The 24,394-nt window shown below is 41.2% G+C and overlaps 1 protein-coding gene across 5 annotated transcripts in view; it reads right to left on the reverse strand.

Annotated features, from left to right (window-relative positions):
• The window catches only part of SH2B2 (SH2B adaptor protein 2), a 76,039-nt gene that overhangs the window by 21,582 nt on the left and 30,063 nt on the right, over nucleotides 1-24,394 (reverse strand). For all 5 annotated transcript variants that reach the window (XM_058164370.1, XM_058164368.1, XM_058164369.1 and 2 more), the window contains one exon: nucleotides 11,166-12,039. In XM_058164370.1, the coding sequence (XP_058020353.1) occupies nucleotides 11,166-12,039 (874 nt within the window). The remainder of the gene's footprint in view (nucleotides 1-11,165; nucleotides 12,040-24,394) is intronic.

A 24,394-nucleotide genomic window follows, 5' to 3' on the forward strand; every position in this document is an offset into this window, starting at 1 on the left:
CAAGAATATGAAACTCTGAAATATATTAACACTTCTAAAATGTTGGATTTTTTTCTATGTTGTTCCTATTGAAATATGGGGTACACTACATCATACCTCATGCTATTTCCCCAAAGGAAGAATACAACACATCCCATTTCCCAGAAACATGTGTAGGATCAGATCTTAATCTGGAAAGAAGTATGGAGATATGTGACAGTGGCTAGGAAAACAGAAATTTAACCAGGGAAAACAGAAAGCGCAAGAAAGAAACTCAAGATTGTCCCTCCTTGATACTCTTTCGTATAAGACAGAGGGGAGGGAAAACATGAACAAGTTTCAAGATTCTGCTGTTATTGCCTACATCAGTGTTTCTCAACCTCGGCCACTTGAAGATGTGCGGACTTTAACTCCCAGAATTTTCCAGCGAGCACTGCTGGTTGGGGAATTCTGTGAGTTGAAGTCCGCACATCTTTCAAGTGGCTGAGGTTGAGAAACACTGGCCTATATCAATAAAATAGAGTTCTAGTATTCCTTGTGGTGTTGATTTCTTATCTTGATCTACTTCAAAGGACTAATATAATCTGTGTTAGGTCTTAATCCGTGAGAGCTATTGTGCTTTTTCTTCAAATATATTCAATCAGTACAATTTGACGATGTGTTTTAAACAGGGGCAAGCTGCCTTCTTACCAGAGGAAAAAGTTCCCCACATCATACGAGGCAGAAAACTTTTTTTGTGGGCAGGAATGGTTTTTATAGTTGACATTGTGTTCAGGACCACAGAGCCCAGCTGCAATGTAATGATATCCCTTTAGTAGGCAAAGACAGGAACTATTGCCTCCCAACTGTTTTCAGTGAATTAAGTCTAATGGAAACTTAGTACACCTACTGTATTGACTTCCTAGCCAAAAGTGGCAGGAAATTGTGTGCCTTGAATAGTTTAATGCAGAGATGGGTTGGCAAGGATAACGATAGTGCATCAGAAGACAGGATTCTGTGTAATGACAGTTGCTTGTCAGAGAAGAATTTTTGATGGAATAATTCCTCTATTATGGTGCCTATGAGGTGGAAGAAATCAGGAGCCAGGATAGAGCTCAAAAACACTACAAGTTTATCCCATGCTACCTATATGCAAGAATCTGATCTACTAACAGTTAAGCCAAATTGGCGTCAGATAATTCAATGCACTTCAAGGAGGTGTTTGACTTATAGTAGGTTTCTTTCGGCCGGGGACGATGATGTAGGGACTCCAGACTTTTGATGCATTTGATCCTGCCTGGTCATCTACCCAGCTTTGGGATTTTTTCCTGGGAGAGAATAAAAATGGCATTGACCTCCTAATCTTTCTGGGATCACTGAGACTTATATATTCACCCACACATTTTCAAAGCACCTTGAGCTTGATTGTTTTCTTGCAAACATTTCATTATCCAAACTAGGTAACATCTAGCACTGATGATGTTACTTAGTTTGGGTAATGAAATGTCTGCAAGAAAACAACCAGGCTCAGAGAGGAGCTACAAATATTCTCCTTTATTGATTTTCAAAGCAATTTCTTCTCCTTGTCCTGCTGGTTTTAAATTGTTTCCACACTGATCACCGACTTTATTCATGTTTACTCTATACTTCTCTACTATCTATGAAAATGCAGGGCAATGTGAGAGCATATATTCATGTAGACTTATTTTCTAGGCCAAATTAAAAATTATCCTAAATCTACCTGAGGAAATCGCTCTTTCCAACTACAACTTGGCCTTCCTTGGGGAGTAAGGAAAGATTCAGAAGGGGAGGAATGGAAACAAGATCTCTTGCTTGTTTGGCGCCATAAAAGGAGTTCACCTGAATGGGATTTTCCATGCACTCTTGTCCGGTATGCTCACACTAGCAAATTCCCCTTGGCTCAATTTTCAGAGATCACCACAGCATGAAGAAGGCGCTCATGTAAGATTGTTGAGCACAGCATTTCTATCCACTCTCTCAAGGCTGCAACTCTCAAACTGCTTACGGCCAATGGTATGTTTTACACTCAGCTGCTTGGACAGCTGGCCTAACAAGAGTCTTGCAAATCCAAAAAGGAAGTACACTTCACAGCTCAGTGGCATCAAAACTCTCCAGTTGTAGGGTTGGTTCTTCCTCTACACCCACAGTTGACAAGTAGAGGACAGAAAAGGAACAGAAACAACTATAGGACACCGGAAATTCTTTCGATCAAGTCATGCTACCAGGTCAACATTTATTGTCTCCCTTTGACAGCTGCCCTTATAACACTTATGTAACTCAACATTCATCCTAAACCCAACTGGCAATATGAGCCTTTCTTGATCTTCCAAGGGCCTTGACCTTAGAAACTGCTTGCATGCAGCATTCTGTGTTTCACACTTGTCCATTTGCTTCTAAGCAAGAAGAACCAATGTGATCTGAGACATGGTTTATTTGCAGTAAAACTTGTGTAGCTTTCCAAAACTCTAGATATTCCCAACCCTTCCACTTAAGGGCCACAGTATACAACTATTGTGTGAGCACTCACAAAACAAAAGTACCCCCTGTTTTCAGTGACAGATATTTATTTCTAAGGCAGATTAACTGTGGAGCAGAGACGCTTTTAAATGTGTCAGCATAAGACCCTTGCCAAAACTACAGGAGCCAGACTACAGGTTTAAAGGCTTTTGCAACGGAACATTGGAAGGGAAGATGTGTAGTTATCCCAATATTAATAACATAAGAATAAGGAGAAGGAAAGAAGAAAATATTTTAGCAGGTACTGCATCCTGCCATTCCAAGGATGATGGTCTTTCTCTACTGTCCAGTTTTTAAAATACTTTAACATGGGCAGAGGTTTCAGGGGGCCAGGATGTTTGAACATCGCATTCTCTTTTTTTTATTGCAACTCTAATCTTTTTCTTCAACTTTGGAGAACCATTACACCAGTTGTTTAGCAAACTTACGTGGGTAGGGAAAGGCAACATAATGAAATCCAGAAATATTTGAGAATACTGTATATATTAACGAATTCCTTTTACTGAAGTCTTTATTACAACTTTCATTCATCTGATTATTTCAAATACTAACCATGCTTTGAATGAGCCAAATTATATGGCTAGAAAAAAATGGCACATTCACTCAAACGTTGCCTAACAATCTTTGCAATGTTCATAAGATAACCCAATATCTGAAAGAAAGGGAATAGACCAGGGGTCTCCAACCTTGGCAACTTTAAGCCTGGAGGACTTCAACTCCCAGAATTCCCCAAGCCAGCTTTGCTGGACGTTGGAGACCCCTGGTATAGACTGTGTTGCTTTTTCACCATTCACAAATCCAGGGTGATCAACAGTAGCATCAAAAGAGAAAACTCAATATAAGCAATAAAACACAAGTGAGAGCATAATGACAAACTGGATAGCAAATAGACAACTACCCGGAATTAATATTAATTAATAATATGTGAAATCAATACTAAATACTGCAGCATGGATTGTCCTACTGAGGATGCTACCTAGCCAGGTTTTCCTTCCAGGGTATTTTTTTTCCAGTTATTGGAAGTATTTGTACATAGGTACAGAAAATCCAAAATAGTTCACAGCAGGGGTCTCCAACCTTGGTCCCTTTAAGACTTGTGGACTTCAAAGCTGGCTGAGGAACTCTGGGAGTTGAAGTCCACAAGTCTTAAAGGGACCAAGGTTGGAGACCCCGGGTTCACAGTAATCACAAAAACAACATATAAAAAAAACAATGAGAAGGAAAAGCCAAAGAAAGATATTCTATTTTCATGCAGGTTTTAGGAGGAAGCTGGGAAAGGCTAACCTAAAAAGGCAGGTTTTTAAAGTACACTTTAATGAAGTCAGTGTTGAGGTTTGGTATACCGCAGAATGAAAGCTGCTACCCAGACTGGGATCTACCACAAAACAGACTTCTCTACGTTTCACTAAACAGTCATTTGTAATTCTGGCATCAGGGCACCCTGGGAAGGTGCTAGGTGCCTATGAGGCAGATTTAATCCAAGGCTTTTAAAAAAGAATGTGATTTCTAATTGTTTAAACATACTAGACCCACATCATTAAATTGTCTTGTTAACAGATTGGCAACGAGTGCAGTTTTTTTTTTTTTTTTAGCAAATCCAATACATGTAGAGTAAGACGCTCCAGAAAACAACTTAGCCACAACCTCTTGCACCAGTTTTATTTTTTGGAGCAGGCCCAAAAGCAGTACATTAAATAATTTGATTTTAAGGTTACCAAGCAGGAATGGCCAAGCTAACCATATGCATAAAAAGGCACTGCAGCCTATTTTGAAATTAAGTGCTCCTGACCACAGGTGATCTGAGCACTCAATGACAATAATGGATCTTGAAGCACCCCCAAACCGAGAGCCTGTTTCTTTAAAAGTAATGCAGCCTCATTCAGAGCAGGCAATTCCTCCAGTTCCTCAATCCAGATGCACTACAGGTAGTCCTTGACTTATGACAGTTCATTTAGTGATAGTTTGAAGTTAAATGGGACTGAAAGTGACTTAGGTCCATTTTTTACATTTATAACCGCTGTAGCATCCCAATAGTCACATGATCAAAATTCAGATGCTTGGCAACTGGTATGTATTTATGACAGTTGCAGCATCCCAGGGTCATACGATCCTCTTTTGTGACCTTCTAACAAGCAAAGTCAATAGGGAAGCCAGATTCACTTAAAAACCATAGCAATAGCAATAGCACTTAGACTTATATACCACTTTACAGCCCTCTCTAAGTGGTTTACAGAATCAGCATATTGCCCCCAACAATTTTGGGTCCTCATTTTATCCACCTTGGAAAGATGGAAGGCTGAGTCAACTTTGAGCCTGGTGAGATCTGAACTGCCAAATTGCAGGCAGCCGGCAGGCAGCAAAAGTAGCCTGCAGTACTGCACTCTAAACACTGCGCCACCGTGGTTAAATTTAGCAACTGCAGTGATTCATTTAACAACTGCAGCAAGAAAAGTTGTAAAATGGGGTAAAACTCATTTAACAACTGTCTCACTTAGTAACAGAAATTTTGGGGTTATAAGTCACAGACTATCTGTACTGGGATTCAGCTTTAGCTTACTGTCCATCAACCATTCCAGTACTACATTCCTATATTAGTTAGCCTGTTTCAAATACTGGATGAGATTTATTGCGGATCATAATCTCATTTTGGTTGATTTTGCTCTCCGCGGCTTCTTCATTTCTATTTTGTGTGGAGCTCAGTAGTTAGTTAACAGGTTTTTAAATGATATAGTATATGGTGTACTCAGTTATCTTCCTGTATGCATTGAAAAATTGTAATTTTATCATGCTTATAAATCCCTTGCTTATTTATCTTACTTCTTTTTTTGGGAGAGGGGGAAGAGGGTTCCCCTTCTACTTTTTATATACATATATTTTTAAAAGTTTAATAAAAATATATCAGAAAAAAAGAGAATGGCAGTATTTTAATTCATTACTTTCTTTAATAGCTTAAAGTTCCCAGGAACCTTGAATCCCAATTTGCTTAGTATCAACTTATATTGCTAGAGTACGCTTTATTTTTTCCACGTCTCAGAGCAAATATTCACGAGGAAGGGAAAAGTTGCCTTATATAGCATATAAAAGAGAATAAATGTGAGAGAAGATGTCACAAGTTGGAGAATAAACAAGGTACTTCATCAATCATTTCCCAAATCTTTAAAGAGAAACAATCAATTAAGAGGGGACAAGTATGTACATAGAAATATTGCTATGCAAGAATGTAATCACTCATGCCCTGGTCATCTCACAATCAAACTACTGCAATTTGCTGTATATGGGATGCCCCTGAAGACCATTCAGAAGCTGCAGCTGGCTCAAAATGCAGCAGCATGAGAGGTAACAGGCACTTCACACTATGGTTATTTGACACCACAAGTTATGGGGTTCGGAGGTCGGGGGTTACGCCAACTCCCCGACCTCCGAACCTTCAAGTGGGAATTGAAGACTTTATTATTCAATCATGCGGGACTAGCCTAAGTGCATTTTAATTAATTTATTTATTATAATTTTAAATTTTAAAGGGTTTTATCGGTCTAGGACCATTTTAGTGAATTGGCCTATTAAATATTTCATTTAAAATTTTAAATCTGTTATTTATATTTTGTATTTTTTGTTTTTTTAATATGGCTGTAAACCGCCCTGAGTCTTTTGGGAGAAGGGCGGTATAGAAATTAAATTATTATTATTATTATTATTATTATTATTATTATTATTATTATTATTATTATTATTATTATTATTATTATGCAAACTGCATTGGCTGCCAGTTATCTTCTGGGTGCAGTTCAAAGTGCTGGTTGTTACCTATAAAGCTCTTCCTGGCATTCCTTGGTTATCTGAGGAATCATCGTTTCTGCCCACTTAGTACATATGGGCAGAATGAGCACACTCCAGGACCCTCAATTAAAGTCTGACATTCTATGGAACCAAGGAGCATGCATTATGTTTTTATTTTTTATGCTTTTAGCCATTTAAATGGTGTATTATAATTTTGTAAACTGCCCAGAATAATCTGGAGGGGGCAGCCATAACAAATTTAAATTCATTCATAAACAAGTTATACATGGAATGCAAAAAATAAAATAGAAAAGAATTCAACAGAAGTACCATTGAGCACCAGTTAAGTCTAGTGGGTTAAGTAAGGCATCAGGCTAAAAACTAGGAAATTGTGAATTCTAGTCCTGCATCCCGTTTTCACTCTCTCCGGCCCCCAGAAGCACTTTGCAGGCCAAAAACAGCCCCGTTTTTGGCTAAAACAGGATGTGCGGAGGGTTCGGGAACTGCAAAGTGCTTCTGGGGGCTGGGGAAGGCGAAAATGGGATGCATGGAGGCCAAAAACTTTTTCCCCCCTTGTTTTCCTCCTCTAAATCTAGGTGCATTTTATAATCTGAAAAATACAGTAATGCTTCTAAAGTAAGAATTTCAAGTAGCAAAGCTTAAAAAAACTTTTGCCTTATGTTATAGAGAGATACAAGTATTGCAACAGATATTACTATTCACAAATACAGTATCTCCAGTGTTGGTATTCAAGTAGTTTAACAACTGGTTCTCTGCCCTAATGATTTCTTCCAACAACCAGTTTGCCAAACTGCTCAGAAAGTTAACAACCGGTTCTCCCGAAGTGGTGCGAACTGGCTTAATCCCACCACTGAGTATCTCAGGTTGTCATAACAAGTGGGAAAGTCCAGGGTTTGTTTGTTTTTACATGCAGAAGATCCCAGGTGGCCTCCACTAAACGTGCCAATGGAAATTATTTAGATCTGCAATGTTTCTAATTCACTTTTGCCAGAAATAGTCTGGAGAGCAGCTCGTCAATATTATGCTTGATGGATCTATAATCTGATTCAGTATATATAATTACATAGATACAAGGAAGATGCATTTGAAAGTAGCAAACAATTATTTGATCATCATAGGGATGAGTCAAGGGGAGCCCTGAGCGCATATATTCTCTTAGCTCCCTTTCTTCTTTCTATGCCTCTGCAAGGAGCTGGTGGAACAATTTTGCTTGCAACTTAGGAATTTGCTTTGCTTCATTTCATTTTGCTCTTGAGAGCTACAGTCATCTTTTCTGCCAACAGATAGCAGACTGTTTAATCTTTTCCAACCTGATGACCTCCAGATGGATTAGTACTACAGCCGCAGAATTTCTAGCAAGCATGATCAAGTGCATGATCAAATTCCCAGAGGTTGTCTGGAAAGTACCTGGATGGAGAAGGCTTGTCTAGTGAGTCTCTATGCTTTCCTGGAAAAAGCTAGCCTAGTCAACCAACTTAAGATTCGGATTCAACATTAAATTGATAATAAAGGAGACTATCCTATGAGCCATATATTTTTAAAAAGCTATATATAGGTAGTCCTCGACAGTTACAACAGTTCGTTTAGTGACCATTCAAGGTTACAATGGCACTGAAAAATGTAACATGACCGTTTTTCAGTTATGACCTTTCCAGCATCTCTATAGTCATGGGATCAAAATTTAGATGCTTGGCAATTGGTTCATTGCTGTGTCCCAAGGTCATATGATCCACTTTTGCAATCTTCTCACAAGCAAAGTCAGTGGGGAAGACAGATTCACTTAACAACTGTTATTACCGACTATCATCTGCAGTGATTCACTTAACAACGGTGGCAAGCAAGGTTGTAAAATGGGGCAAAATTCACTTAACCAATGTCTCACCTAACAACAGAAATTTTGGGTTTAATTGTGGTCGTTAAGTTGAGGACGACCTGTTTAACTGTAGTAAAAAATGAGAATAAAGTAGATTCCGAACCGCTACTGAGAAATTGAGGGGGAAAAAATAACCACCCCTCCATTTTGTCATGAAGTATCCAGCGATCATCCAGGATCTGCACAAAGTGTCCATATGGCTCACAAAAAAGAAAAAAAATCAACATTAATCATCTCATGAAGCTCAAGACCTCTCAGGTTGCACTCTGCACTATTTTTGAACACTGACATCTGGAAGAGCTGCACGCCAAAGCAGCTTGAGAAGGAAGCATCTGACACAGCGCTTGCTAATTTCACGGACAACAAACTGGAAGTTGCCAAGACTATCGTAGTGGCCAAAATTGTGGAAAACGTTTAGGAAAAGTGTATTTTTGAGGTTTGATGGCTAATAACACACTTTTTTTTTGACATTTCAATATAACAATATTCCATTACTGGAATGGCCTGGGAAGAGCCCAGACATTGACCCAATTGAAAATCTATGGAGCCGGCTAAAGAAACTTGTTAGTCAGAAGCAACGCAGCAATAAAAATCAGTTAATAGAAGCAATCATTCAATCTTGGTTTCACATTATAACAGATGCAGAACTAAAAGACTTGGTTCACTCCATGGGAAGACGTTGTAAGGCCATAATTTATGCTAAAGGTTACCCAACTAAGTATTAACTGACATGACAATTTTTGTATATCTCATTTTTTCTACGTGTTTCACTTTTCTTCTTTATAATATAGCAAATCCGTCATAAAACTTACTGCATTACATTCTTGATTAAATTATCTTTCCATTGATATATATTTTTATGGTACTACTCCAAAAAAAAAAAAAAAGTGGTGTTATTAGCTAGTTTTAGAAAATACGCTTTTCCCAAAAGGTTTCCACAATTTTGGCCACTACTGTATATGGGGCTCCAAAAAGCAAAGGCTGGCATTATCTATTCCAGAATAGTCAAGTCATCCAAGAATCTTACAGGTGCTGAAATAATGAACAACTCAATTAAGAGTGCTCAGATGGAGATAAAAGATATAGAGTTACTGAAACCGGAGAAGCTACCATATCATCCGACCCAGATACATCAGGACCTACTTAATTTTAAACATGGAAATAGCAAAACATTTCCCCACAATCTATTTTTTTTTTAAAGTGTGGATGTACGAAAAAACAAGTAGCAAAGGTTGCCCACATGTTAATATTACATTACAACTCTTCCGTACGTCATTCGTACTTAGCTACTTTTATACAGGTAGTGCTCAGTTTACCACCGTTCGTTTAATGATAGGTTGAAGTAACAACAGCTATGAAAAAAGTGATTTATGATTGTCGCAAAAGTGTTTTTTCAAGTGGCAACTGGGCTTTCTTGTTTTTCTTTGAAGACATTTTGCTTTTCAGCCAAGAAGCTTCTTCTGCTCCGAAAAAGGTTCTTGGATGAGAAGCGAAACGCCTTTTGCCTCTTGAAAAAGCACCTTTGGGACAATCATGACTTGGATGACTGAGAAGCTCCATAGACATTTGACTTATGATTGGTTTTCACGCTTGCGACTGTTGCAGCATCTCTATGGTCACGTGATTGTAATTACCATGTTTCCCTGAAATTAAGATCCTGTCTTATATTTTTTTAACCTCAAAAGAAGCGCTTGGCCTTATTTTCGGGGAGGTCTTTATTTTGGGCGTGTGGAGCAAGATGGGGCTCCTCTTGCCATTTTACCTGATTTCCAGCTCTGCATTTAAATATTTCCGGGGAGGGCTTATTTTCGGAGGGGGGGGAGGCTTATTTTAGCGCATGCGCTCAAAAGCCCGATTGGGCTTATTATCAGGATGTCTTATTTTCGGGGAAACAGAGTAGGATATTTAGCAACTGGCTCATATTTATGATGGTTGCAGTATTCCAGGGTCATGTGATCATCTTTTGCAACCTTCTGACAAGCGAAGCCAATGGGGAAGCCAGATTCACTGTACAACTTAAAGTTGTAAAGATCCACAGTACTAAGTTAACAGCTGCAGTGATTCACTTAACGACTGTACAAGAAAGGTCATAAAATGGAGCAAAACTCACTTAACTGTCTTGCTTAGCAATGGAAAATTTGGGCTCGGTTGTGGTTGTAAGTCAAGTATATTAGATTATAGGAGCATTTTGGATGTCGGGATGCTTTTGAAAAGTTATCCAAAGTGACAAGTGATTAAGAACACAGTTGCTGAGCCAGTTTCTCTAAGGTCATAAATGTCATGTATACAAAAGTGTATCTGTATAACCAGAACATGAGATCCTCTGCCATCAATTAGTTCCCCATTTAGGTATGCACAAGTCCCACAAATGCTGAAACAATGGTTCATATTCCTGCAAATACAGGTAGTCCTCAACTTACAACAACAATTGAGCCCAAAATGTATGTTGTTAAGTGAGAAATTTGTTTTTGCCCCATTTTACGATTTTTCTTGCCACAATTGTTAAGTGAATCGCTGCAGTTATTAAATTAGTAACACGGTTGTTAGGTGAATGGGGCTTCCCCATTGACTTTGCTTGTCAGAAGGTCACAAAAAGGGATCCCATGACCCTGGGACACTGCAACCATCATAAATGTGAGTCAGTTGCCAAGCATCTGAATGTAAATCATGTGACCATGGGGATGCTGCAACGGTTGTAAGTGTGAAAAATGGTCATAAGTCACTTTTTTCAGTGCCGTTGTAACTTTGAACGGTCACTAAATGAACTGTTGTAAGTGGAGGAGTACCTGTACTGGATAAAAGGATCTCTTGAATTTCACTTGTAAATGGAAGCTGACCACATGAAGGAGTGTTTGATTCTCCACTGTTTCTTTACATTTTAATCTGCGGGTTTCTGAATGGCTTACCAGCTGCATTACCTGGAAAATTACCTGTATGGCTACCGACTGAATTACCTGGAAAAACTACATGCAAAAACTTCAGGAATGAAGACTGTTACCTTAGGAGGAACGTAGAATTCGAGAAGGAACCTTTCCCCCTCCATCTTTACTGCTTTTCTTAGCAGCAAACGGCATTTTTGCCACTGAGAGCTACCCACACAGTTTGTGTCGTCAGCAACCATGTAGCGAAGGGTTCCCTCTCTCTGAATGTCCACTAAATCCACTTTAGAAGATTGGCCCTTGGAAAGCCAGAGTTTGTGGGTCCATTTCTCTCGGGAATCGCTATGTTCTTTGCTAACAGGAGGACAGTGTTCCCTCTCAGACTGTTTGCTCTGCACGGCTTCTGCGCCTGGCTCGGGAGAAGACCTCCGATGCCACATCTCCTTCATGCCATCCACCACGCACAAGCTCATGTTCCTCAGAGAAAAACCTTTCTTGAATTTTGTCTTGGAAGAACTATGGACAGAGACATCTTCGGAACTTCGGGACTGGCCGTAGGAGGAGACTTTTCTTGCCTGAGCCTGTTGGGTTTGGCTCAAGTACCTGCTGGAGGAGAGCGTGTGGTCCATGCTGTCTAGAGACTCCACCGAAGTCTGCTCTTTTCTTGGCAAGAGATCCCGTCCATAAGGCATGTGGCAGTTCTGAAGACCCACAAATGGGACGATGTTATACTTCGTAGGGGAATTGGACACAAACACCCTGTTGACCTCCAGGCTGAAGATGTCCAAGAAATTTGCTGCAAAATGATGAGAGAAGGAAGTCTCGGCTCCAGGAGTGTCGTAGTGGGGATTTTCCTTCAGGAACTGGCAGAACTTCTGAGCAAAGTCCACTGCAGCAGCCTGGGCATGGAGCTCGCAGAATTCCCGCCAGTCAGGAAGCTGGGAGGGAGGTTCTTGACAAAGAGCATCGCCATTCATGACTGTTCCATTCCACCTACAACCAAGAGGAAGACAGTGAGTGTGTGAGAGAGAGACAAACAAGCTCTAACCACCCACCTGTTCTCAAATTGTTGCGGTCCACCAGCAGCCTGTGGACTTGGCAGTGAAATCGGACAGTGAGAAGGCTGGGGAGGACAATGGGCCAGTCCTGGAGTGAGGGGAAGGCCCGGACGAGGGCTCTGCGTCAGAGGCAGAGATGAGGCCAGGGCCATCTGGGAGCAATGTGCAGACTGTGGAGCCTCCAGAGGTGGATAGCAGAGAGGCAGAGGAACAGGAGGAGACTGTTCCCAGTGCATGCATGCGAAGAGCTGCCAGAAGGCAAGAGCAGCTGAAGCAAAAAGGACAACTCAGGAGTAAGGCCAGAAGATGTTTGGCCACTCCCATAAGGCTTAAAAGAGCAGCAATGAGCTATTGGGATTTTTGGCAACATTGATTCCATGCTTCTTTTCAGCGTCTCTTGAACTTTGTGGGGTTTTTGCCAAGAAAAGCCTTTGGCAGGTTGCCAAAGACAACAAAGTTTGGTGATAAGGCTGAAGGACTGTTTATGAAGAATTTGTTTTGGACTAAGCTGAGAATGAATTAATACTCAACTGTTTTAATCAAAGATGTTTGTTCAGGACTAATTGTGTTTGGTAATCACTACTTGGGCCTCGGTCACAACACAAATCCAGGTAGTCCTTGACTTACCACAATGCATTTAGTGATCATTCACAGTTAAACAGCACTGAAAAAAGTGACTGGTTTATGACTGGTTTTCACACTTATGACTGTTGAGCATCCTCACGGTCATATGATTAAAATTCGGATGCTTGGCAACTGGCAGTATTTATGTCGGTTGCACTATCCCGGGGACATGTAATCACCATTTGTAACCTTCCCAGCTGGCTTCTGACAAGCAAAGTCAATGGAGGAAGCCAGATTCGCTTAATGATTGTATAATTCACTTAATAACTACTATGATTCGCTTAACAACTGCAACAAAAAGATCATAAAATGGGACAAAACTCATTTAAGTGTCTTGCTTAGCAATGGAAATTTTGGGCTCAATTATGGTTGTAAATCAAGGATTACCCGTAACAGAATAACTTGATTTGCTTGTACTGGATTATTTCAGAAGAGGAGGTAGGGAGGAGAAACAGGAGCCCTAACGGTAGTAGTGATTAAACCTCTCAACAAATTCAGAAAAAAATGCAATAGCCTTTATAACGTCTAAGACCCATTACACTGCCAAGCACCCCATTCTCTCTCAATTTTTAAAATGATATTGGGCTTGAAAATCTTAACGTCTCAGTTTATTCATCCAACCACTTCATAAACTTGCAAAATTAACACTAACCAAAGGAAATGGATGGAGGTATGTATCTCACTGCTCATATATTTTGGAGATGTAGAGTCTGCAAATGGCATTTAACCTTGCAATCTTGTGTCCGCCAAGATCACACTGCTAAAACCTAACCACAAACTCTTGTACTCAGTTGCCCAAATTATAATAGGAAATGAAAGGTAATAGGTAAACAGTTACACAGACCTACAGATATTAAAAATACTGCTCCCAACTTTTTTTTTGGGGGGGGGGAAGCATGAAAATCTAAGCCAAGCATTCTTCCCTGTTGCCATGGCAACATCGCTACCTTGTCTCCGTGTAGGTCTTTCACATGAAAAAAAAGTGATTTTAAAAAGAGGCCCAAAACCCCGCCTGCCTTTGATGCATACGAAGATAAAATGCATCCACATGAACATTCAATCACCAACTATGCTTTCCTAACGTGGCTTTTATAACCCAAAGCACAATGTTGAAAGAGAAGAAAATCTTCTCATCTTTTCAAGGACATTCACACCTAAATTCACCTCCTTTTCCTGGCTCTGAGGTGGCCTATTTCGTCTGTGTTCCTGGAGTACGTGTGCTTCACATGGAGCTTCTCTCTCGCTATCTGCCTGTTGCCAAGGCAGGCTGAAGCGGAATCAAGATGACCCATTTCTGACAAGGCTGCTGGACAAAACACAACATCTCCCGGAAGCCTTGTCTCCTCACATCATGGAAATATTGATTATGTGAAATGTAAGTCAGTCTTCCCATTAGGAAACTCCCTTGCCTTCTCCACTTCATCTTCTGCCTGCCCATCAGTCGCTTCCAGTAATGCAGAAATCAAATATAGGTAGTCTTCAACTGAGCCCAACGCAAGACAGTTATTAAGTGAGTTTTGCCCCATATTACAACCTTTCTTGCCATAGTTGTTAAGTGAAACACTGTGGTTGTTAAGCGAATTTGGCTGCCCCACTGACTTTTCATCACATGAGCTCGGGACACTGCAACCATCCTATATATGAGCCAGTTCAGGGATGAAATGCTACCGGTTCAGACCGATTCGAGCGAACCGGTAGTAAAAAATGCTACCGGTTCGGGCGAACTGGTATTTCCGACGATCAGCTGTGACGTGCAATTTATATGAGCTAGAATCGTCTGATTTCCTGCTTTCTAGCTAATCTAAATCGCGTGGCACAGTGGATTTCCCACTCCCCTTGCTGTTTTACTTAGCTTTAAAGACTCAGAAGGTTTCAAAATGTTCCTTTTTTAGCGCTGCGCAGGCATGCCTCAGACATGCATACGCATGTACTCGGTAGCAGATTCACGGAACTGGTAGCAGACTTCAGAAGATTTCATCCCTGAGCCAGTTGCCAAATTTTGATCACGTGACCATGGGGAGGCTGCAAAGGTCATAAGTGTGAATAATGGTCATAAGTCACTTTTTTCAGTGCCATTGTAACTTCAAACTGTCATTAAACGATTGTAAGTCCATGACTACCTGAAGAGCCCTCCCATTTTGGAGGAAGACAGGACATCCTTGGGGCAGTGTACATTCACCAATCCTTTGTTTATTTATTTAATAAATACAGCCCACCCGTCTCATATACTTGGCGGAGTGACTAACCATTACAAACAGAGTAAAAACAGTCCAAAAATACAACCAAAATTGTAAATAACATAAAATAGCAGGCAAGAACACCCACAACAACATCCCACAATCAACATAACCAAGTTTTTTAGCAACGTGGCAGATCTCAAACACAGGTCATAATGATTAGACCGATGACAATGCAGTATCAACCGAGGAAAGGGCCAGTGATGCAAACTTCATGTTCTCAAATGGTACAGAATATTTCTAATGCTTCAAGGAGGAAGAAACTCTGAAGGCCACACAGCCCTCTGTCTATGGAGATAATCAGTCTTTCAGGCCATGATTGTCCCAAAGGTGTTTTTTTTCAAGAGGCAACTAGACTTTTTGGGTTTTCTTTGAAGACGTTTCACTTCTCATCTAAGAAGCTTCTTCAGCTCTGACTGGATGGTAGGGAATGGAAGGATTTATACTCCTTGTAGACAGCTGGTCATTTGCATTCTTTCAGAGAGTCATTGAGGCCACTTGGAGGTTTGTCTGCCTCCTCAGGGTCACCTGAGTAGTGCAAATGGGTGTGGAGTCTCCTTGGAACTACTGAAAAGATTGTGTTGTTGTGGAGCTGTGTTTTCTTGGGATGTTTTCTGCCCTATGTCCCTTCACTGTTGAACACAGGCACAGGGGATGTTGGGGATGGGTCTGTGTTGTTTCCATCTCAAACTGAAGCACAAATGGTTCCTGTAATCTGAAATTTTTCTGGAAATCCAGTCATTCTCCTGCACCAACGGATTTCCCAAAAAGTAGCATACAAAGGAACCATTTGCACTTCAGTTTGAGATGAAGACAATACAGACTCATCCCCAACAACCTGCACCTGTGTTCAATAGTGAAGGGACACAGGGCAGAAAACATCCTACAGAAAGCATAGCTCCACAACACAGTCCTTTCAGCAGTTCCAAGAAGGCTCCACACCCATTTGCACTCCTCGGGTGACCCTGAAGACACAGACAAACCTCCAAGTGGCCTCAACGACTCTCTAAAACAATGCAAATGACCAGATGACTGCAAGGAATATAAATCCTTCCATTCCCCACCATCCAGTCAGAGCTGAAGAAGCTTCTTAGATGAGAAGCGAAATGTCTTCAAAGAAAAGCAAGGAAGTCCAGTTGCCTCTTGAAAAAGCACCTTTGGGCCACAGAGCCCTTGATTTTGGGAATAGAATGGCAGTTTTAGAGAGATCCTGACACCACTGCACGATATTTTAATAAACATGGCAGCAACTTTTAAGTTGTGTTTTTGATTTAACTCTAAAACAAGCTCTGGTTTGTGGCCCACAGTATTTGGTGATTCTAGAATAGTTAGGCTGGTCCTGCATTCAGAGGAGGAAATGATATAAGGCTGGGCCAAACCTCTCGTGGGTGGGGAAGCAACAGAACTGAGTACATGCAAATAAAAAAGGGTTTATACCATATATAATTTACTGCATTTAACCACTGATAAATCCCCAACAATGTGTGATGCCTTTAGGTGAAGGTGAATTAAGAATAAATTATTAAATCAGAATCTGGGTAAGTTTTTAAATCAGAGTCTGGGCCTTAGTCCAGCGTCCAATTACGAAGTAAGCAAAAAACAAAAACAAAAAACCCCAAAACCCAGCATGGTTTTATAGATCACAAAAAAACCTCTCATGAGCTTGGCTTTAACTTAGTCTGATGGATGAATCCATCTACTATGGCTTAGTGTAGCTTGTATATGACACAGGTAAATATAGCCCAGTGATGGCAAACCTTTTTGCTGTCGCGTGCCAAAAACGGGGGGAGCACAGGGTGGTCAGTGCGTGTGTTCCCACACCCATAATGCAATGCCCCCTGCATGCTCTGCGCTCCGCGCATGCGCCTGCAACCCCCCCCTGCACATGCACCTGTGAACCCCCACGTATGCACCTATGACCCCCCCATGCCCCATTTTGGGCCTAGCAGGTCTCCCTGAAGCCTCTGGAGGCCGGAAACATTTCCAGACTTCCAGTAGGCCCATTAGGCCCATTTTTCGCCCTCCCCAGGCTCTGGAAGCTTTCCTGGAGCTTGGGGAGGCCAAAAACAACCTCCCCCGTCCCTCCAGAGGCCAGAAATGGCCCGTTTCCAGACTTCCGGTAGGCCTATTTTTCACCCTCCAGAGGCTCCGGGGGGTCCAGAGGCTTTCCTGGAGCCTCCAGGAGGTTGAAAACGGCATCCTCCAGCCCTCTGGAGGCCGGAAATGGCCCATTTCCGGATTTCCGGACTTCCAGTAGACCCGTTTTTTTGCCCTCCCGGAGCCTCTGTGTGAGCCCTGTACGTACCCAGCATCCAAAATGGCCAAGTGGAGACTGCTGGGAGGGGAGGGGCAGCATGGGCATGCACGTGCATCTCCCACATACGCAGCAGAGACCTGAAAATCAGCTGGCCAGCGGGAGGCACGCGCGCATGCGCGGTGGAGCTGATCTAGGGCGACGGCTGGCGTTCCTGCAGAAATGGCTCCATGTGCCACCGGTGGCACGCGTGCTATAGGTTCGCCATCACAGCTATAGCATGTTAAATACCATGGTTTAAAAATCTAGCTCTAGCACTGTGAATGTCTCCAATCACATCTTATATCTACATGCGTAATATATGGTGATAGACCAGGGGTGTCAAACTCGTTCGTGTCACAGGCTGGATCATTATGTATCGCAACGGGCTGGGCATGGCCTACACTTGACATATCCGGCCAGCTGGCCACCAGTTCGACAGGCCTGTATAGACTATTGTTATCTGTATCCCAAGAATTTGTATTATCGTCACAAACTATTGAATATAATTCCTATAGGAATACAGTAATTCAAGCCAAAGTTTGGAGAAAAAGTTGGCCAAGAATTGCTGAAGAATTATTATTTTATTTTATTTTATTTTAATTCATTTTATTTTATTTTATGACTCTGAGCGGCTTATAGAATGATAAAAGCATAATAAAAACAATTAAAATGAGCAAGAATTAAATAGACTAGTAAGAGGGTGAATGGTATGGGGGTGGAGCCCTTTCTTTTACCCCGTCAATAATTGTGGATTCTCAATACCGAGTAGAAGATAAATTTACTGATATACATGCATGATTGTATTACAGAGAGGGAGAATCAATCTCCCACTCGCCAGCATTTGTCGTATTTGCATATTTATTGCTGGGCTCTAAATTTTAGCTACTCTTTAAAAGAAATGCCATAGCTGCTTTGCCTATTACATGCAACAAAAGCTGTGAACAGAAAAAACATTTAAGGTATGGACTATTTTGATGAATTATAAGGGCAGTTATACCAACTGAATGCCAAGTTTGCAATCAAGAATTGAATCTGGGCAGCGTTTGGCCACTTTAATTGAAGCTAATAAATTGGGCTACTTTTATCAGCACTATTATATTTGCTGTTTTATTAATTTGTTCACAGGGGTTCATTGAACTTTTGCACATACTGCGGTTTATTGTGGTTTAAAATTTGCATCCCCTACCCACCCACCTAACAAGGAGAAATGAGCCTTTTGTGTGAAATTTGAAAGTGAGATTCAGGAGGAAGGGAGGCGATGGTTGGCTACTGGCAGTTGAAGCGAGAACTGCACACTCCCTTTCTTTTGGGGACAATGCTATCTCAAGCATTACAGCAACTCACTTTCAGTATCGGCTTTTTTATTGCATGGAATTGTTCAGAAAGCTTTTCAACTGTAAAGCTCACAGGGTCTGGGTGCCAGAGAAATATTACTGTTCTGACCGAAGATAACCTTCCAAGCTGACAAGGCACAAAGGCTTATAGAGAAGCTACAAGATGTAAACTGAGGTTAGGGGATGCATCAGGAAGAGGAGAAGGAGGAAGGGGGAAAGCTTCCATTTAAAGCTCAGGGTGCCCAGCCAAATAGTGGAATCCACCAATATACTGCTGGCAAAAGCAACAAGCAAGAAACCGTTGCTACCTTTTTATAGCTGGCTGGCTCCACCACTCAGACATGTTTGTCAAGATGCCCAGCCACATTTATGCAGCTGTGAAAAAGGGATCCTGACTATGACTTCCTCAGACAAGCCACAGATTGCTATCTGTTTGATTTTTGGATTTCGGTGGGATCCCACAACTCTGCCTGCTGTTCACTTCCAGCCTGGTATTCAGAGCAGAGCTACCTCCAAGGCAGCAGGGTGGCTCTATTTCACTATGATGACTGATTTGCCCATCTCCAATCCTTGACTGCCTGGCCAGTTGTTCAAAGGCCCTTTTGTTTTACTGGTCATTGGATAACGTTGCTCTCATCTTTTATCTCTCTGTTCTTTCTTCTCTAATTCTAGCAGCGGTTATGAACAGGGGTGGGATCCACATAATTTATCTACCCGTTCACCCAGCACCGAAAATGTGAGCGTGTGGGGTTGCTTCTCTAGCATGCGCCATCTCTGCCCATGTGCACAGCCGTCTGTGCGTGTGCTTTGCTTGCACGCGCAGCTTTCACACATGTACACGGCTTTAAAATGTAGCACTGGGGTGGGGAGAGCGGCATAATGCCGGAGGGGGGGCAGCATAGTGGCAGGGGGGTGGGCAGCCACCCGCATGTCGCTACTACCAGTGCGCCCGAACCAGTCCGAACCGCCTGAATACCACCTCTGGTTATGAAGTTAGAACACAAAAGGAGAAATTTATACAGGGGTGAAATGCTCCTGATTCGGACCGGATCACCTGATCTGGTAGCGACGGTGGCGGGTGGTTCCGAGAACCAGTAGCAAAAATCCCTGCCCCCTCCCATGCTCAGCTGGGCCACGCGATCATCAGAGGGTTATTTTTAACTTTTAAAAGCATTTTTTCTTTGGCCATTTTTTCTTTTTTTTCTGATAAAGGCAAAAAAAATGCTTTTAAAAGAAAACAAAAGCCTCTAATGATCAGGCAACTCAGCTGGGATCGTCAGAACCTTTTAAAAGCATTATTTTACCACCTCTTCGGCCGAAGAGGTTGTAGAAAAATTGCTTTTAAAAGTAAAAAAAAAAAGTTGGCCATGCCCACCCAGTCACATTACCACCCCCCGGGCCATGCCCACAGAACCGGTAATAACAAATTTTACATTTCACCACTGCGTTTATATCTTGGATTTTCACTGTGCCTTCCTTCGGCACCTGTCACACAATGTGAACCATCTGATTTTTTTTTTTATTAAAACAAAACTCTCTAATGCGAAAACAAGGGTGTAAAAGTGGTAGCCTTTCAATTTGATTATTTCCAAGAATGGAACCTGAATGGATCTTACAAGCTCTCTTTTAGAAAGTAAATACAGGTAGTCATCAACTTACAACACATCATTTAGTGACCATTCGAAGTTACAATGGCACTGAAAAAAGTGAGTTATGACCATTTTTCACACTTATGCATACCAGTTCATCACATTTGGGAACCAATAGATCCACTTCTCTAATCAATGCACGAAGCATTGAAAAGTTTTTAAGAGACGTCAGCCTCTTCCTGAATCTATATCCAGGGACCAGAACTTTTCTAGACAATGAGATACCCTGACAATTAAATTCAGCTAAGATCTCCCTTCCAAAAACACAAAATCTCTGTTTGGTGTTTCACCGATCATCAATGAGAAAATCAGTAATGGCAGAAGAGCTCCATCCTAGTTACATACATCCACAGCTCCATGCATAGTCTTGGCTCAATAATAATGGAATCCAATTGCGTGGTCTGGAGCACATCCATGGACATGTTCCAAAGTCTTCACTTTCAATGGGTGATAAATTTTATTCCTGAGATGCCAGAGTCTGAATAGAGGACCTTTTGCATGCCAGACATATTCAGTTCTATCACACTACGTCACCTGACATCTATTCCAGAATACAGTTACAGCTATGACTGGAAATATCTAGAAGGGAGATAGATACTGCTTATTTCTGTGCAGGACCTTGAAGAAGGAATGAAAAGACCACCAGCAAAATACAAATTAGCCCCGGAAGGCAAGAGAACACGAGAAAGAAATTTAAGGCTGCCCCACCCTGATTGTCTTTGGAGGAAGGAAGGAAGTGGTCAGCTTTCAAAATTGCTATTATAGCCTATATCAATAAAGTTCCAACAATGAGTCCTGGTGGTACAGTGGTTAGAATGCAGTGTTGCAGGCAAATTCTGCCCACAACCTCGAGTTCGATCCTAATGCAGCTCAAGGTTGACTCAGCCTTCCATCCTTCCGAGGTTGGTAAAATGAGGATCCAGGTAATTGGGGGCAATATTCTGACTCCGTAGACTACTTAGAGAAGGCTGTAAAGCACCGTGAAGCGGTATATAAGTCTAAGTCTAAGTCTCAAAACGACGTTATAGAGCACTGCACACCAGAACAACTAGACACAAGAACAGTTTTTTCCCGAAGGCCATCACTCTGCTAAACAAATAATTCCCTCAACACTGTCAGACTATTTACTGAATCTGCACTACTATTAATCGTTTCATAGTTCCCATCACCAATCTCTTTCCACTTATGACTGTATGACTATAACTTGTTGCTGGCAATCCTTATGATTTATATTGATATATTGATCATCAATTGTGTTGTAAATGTTGTACCTTGATGAACGTATCTTTTCTTTTATGTACACTGAGAGCATATGCACCAAGACAAATTCCTTGTGTGTCCAATCACACTTGGCCAATAAAATTCTATTCTATTCAATAAATTCTATTCTATTAAGTGCTAAGTACTACTGCTATTTCATGTGGAGTCTGTTGCCTGACTTGGCTTTCCTTGAAGGACTGACATCAGTTTTGAAGGTCTCACTATTCTCTGTTCAAATAGGCAGACAACCTTGCCTTTGGTTGTAGTGATGGTTCCCTTCCTTCTCCAAGATAGTCTCTGTGGATTCTCTACTATTTTCTTTCTTCGGTATGATTAACAGTTACATTTAATCAGATTTTTTTTAAAAAAAATCTTCAGCATGCTGCATGTGAATCCAGCTTGTTTACTTATAATCTGATATTTTGGGAAAACACAGAAAATAGATGAACTCAATGGCTGCAGGCAATCCTTGATTTATGATCGTAATGGAACTTGCTCACCATGGTCATAGGACATGTTGGTGAATGATTAAAGCAGCACAGGATTACAAAATAATAAGGGCATAAGTAAATAATTACATCTATATTCTGCCCTCTCTCTGAGATCGCAACAGGACTTTCCTAATTCTGTAAGAGGTTGGTTGGGCTAAGAGACAGAGTCACCTCATTAGTGTGTGGTCTGCACCAGGCTTCCAATCCCATAATAATAAAAATAGACCCAGCTTCCATCACTGTGTCCATAGCATCTACTTTATCTTCCCATTGCTGAACTACCTCCTTCACATGCTCCTATCTTTTATTCCAACTCCCCTTCCCATGCTTGCCGGAACTAAATGAGAATGACAGTCAAACTCTTCCTTGTCAGATTGGTTCTCCATCAGATAAGGCACAGCTAACTGACCAGGTCATAAAGCTTTGGAAATCAACTGCCTCATCCAGTGTAATATTGAGTATCTTTCCATCCTTCACTGGGTTTTTCCCTTCATATCACGCAAGAGTGACAGGTTTCCTTGACAGATGGCTTTATCTACTTGAAACTCATCACTTGGATGACTGATTATAGAGCCATGGACTGAAGCATTTAACATATTGTATAGCCATCCACTTCCTGCACTCAAAGAACCAATGCTTTTAGCAAGTCAAGACTCCTGCAGATCATTTTTAAATAGAATAATGGAGAATACTCTATTTGTAGCTCAGGGTTGACATGAGGGGTCCTTGGTGCTCTCTGTGCTTGCTTGTTTTCTTGCAGACGTTTCATTACCCAAACTAGGTATAACATCAGCAGTGCTAGTGAGGAGTGCAGTTTTCTATCAGTTTATATCCTGGTGGCTTGCCTGTCAAATGTTGGTGGTCTTAGAGGTTCTTTGGTTGAGCTGTTGGCTTCTTTGGCAGTTTCTGATTAGGATATTGTTTACTTGGTTGTTGGTCTGATGATAACCTTGGAGTCAATCTATGCTAATCTGGGTGCTGATTGCTGGTGGAGCGGTTCTTGGGTCTTTTTGTTCCTATTTGGGTTGGATGATTGTCTCTTTTGCATTGTCTATAGTTAATGTCTAGTTACCGTATTTTTTGGAGTATAAAACGCACCTTTTTCCCCCCAAAAAAGAGGGTGAAAATCTGGGTGCATTTTATACTCCGAATGTCACCCTGCCCAGCTTCTCAAACAGAGGTTTCAGAGACTAAAAAAGTATCAGAAACGAAGCTTCAGAAAAGAAGCCCCCAAACAGAGCTTCAGAGGCTTTTTTTTCTGAAGCTCTGTTTCGGAGGCTTTTTTTCTGAAGCTCTGTTTTAGAGGCTTTCAGAAAGTTTTTTCTGAAACAGAGTTTCAGAAGTTTCAGAGGCAGGAAAAAAAAAGGAAAAAAAAGAACCTGTTGCTAAAATTCACCTCTGAGAACAGCTGATTGGAGGTATTCCGGGAGGCCGATCCACCTGCCAATCAGCCTTTTTCCTTTTTTCCTCCCCAAAAACTAAGGTGCATCTTATATACTCCAGTGCGTTTTATACTCCGAAAAATACGGTAATGTCTGTGTGACTACTGATGGCTGATTTGTCAGCGTCCCAGGCTTCTAGAAACTCCCTGGCATTTTTGGACTTGGCTTAATCTAGGATGGTCACATTTTCCCAATTGAAACTATGGTTAAATCTGTCTCTATGTTGTGAAATTAAAATAAAATTAAATAGAACTCTGTGTTTTGAGGGTGGGGCAATATAAGCAAGAATCAACATTTCTTATCAAGGAAATACACCAGAGTCTGAATTCTTCTGCATGGAAAGCAGCTTCTGTGGAAGAGGTGAACTGGTACAGGAAATCCAAAACTTATGTAATGGAACCCGTCCATTTCAGTCATAAGTCATTATGCTGTAAAGCGGGTCACCACATGGCCAGACCTGATTCAACAGGTCACTGTTAAGGAAACATGGCAATTCTTAAGCATAGCCATTGTTCATGATAGGGCATTTTCCCCCCAAATCAGAAGTAAACACCTGTTTAGGGCAAAAAATTGTAAATTCACATAATTTATATGTGCATTCACAAATTCAGATAATTTAGGTCATCCAACTATGGGACCATGCAAACAGCAGTAAATGCGGGCCGGCTTCTGAGCACCCAAAATGCTCAGCTGTTAGAACTTAGGAACTCTGGTTGTAAGTAACATTTGTGGTGATCCATCATAACCTCAAATGGTTGTTAGCAACCAGTTGTAAACTGAGGACTCGCTCTATTGCCAATTAGAATTTTTGCTGACTCAGCTTTTGAAGTTTTTCCCATGTATTTTTTTATTCCAGTCAAGAACAATAAGGACTAGAATTCAATTTAGGCAGTTCTGATTTATTTTGTTTTGAACAGCAAGTTCACAAAACTTCACTCCAAATGTGTGAAGAGTTAG

Source organism: Ahaetulla prasina, chromosome 1 (genome assembly GCF_028640845.1).
Source record: "Ahaetulla prasina isolate Xishuangbanna chromosome 1, ASM2864084v1, whole genome shotgun sequence".
Classification (NCBI taxonomy): Eukaryota; Metazoa; Chordata; class Lepidosauria; order Squamata; family Colubridae; genus Ahaetulla; species Ahaetulla prasina.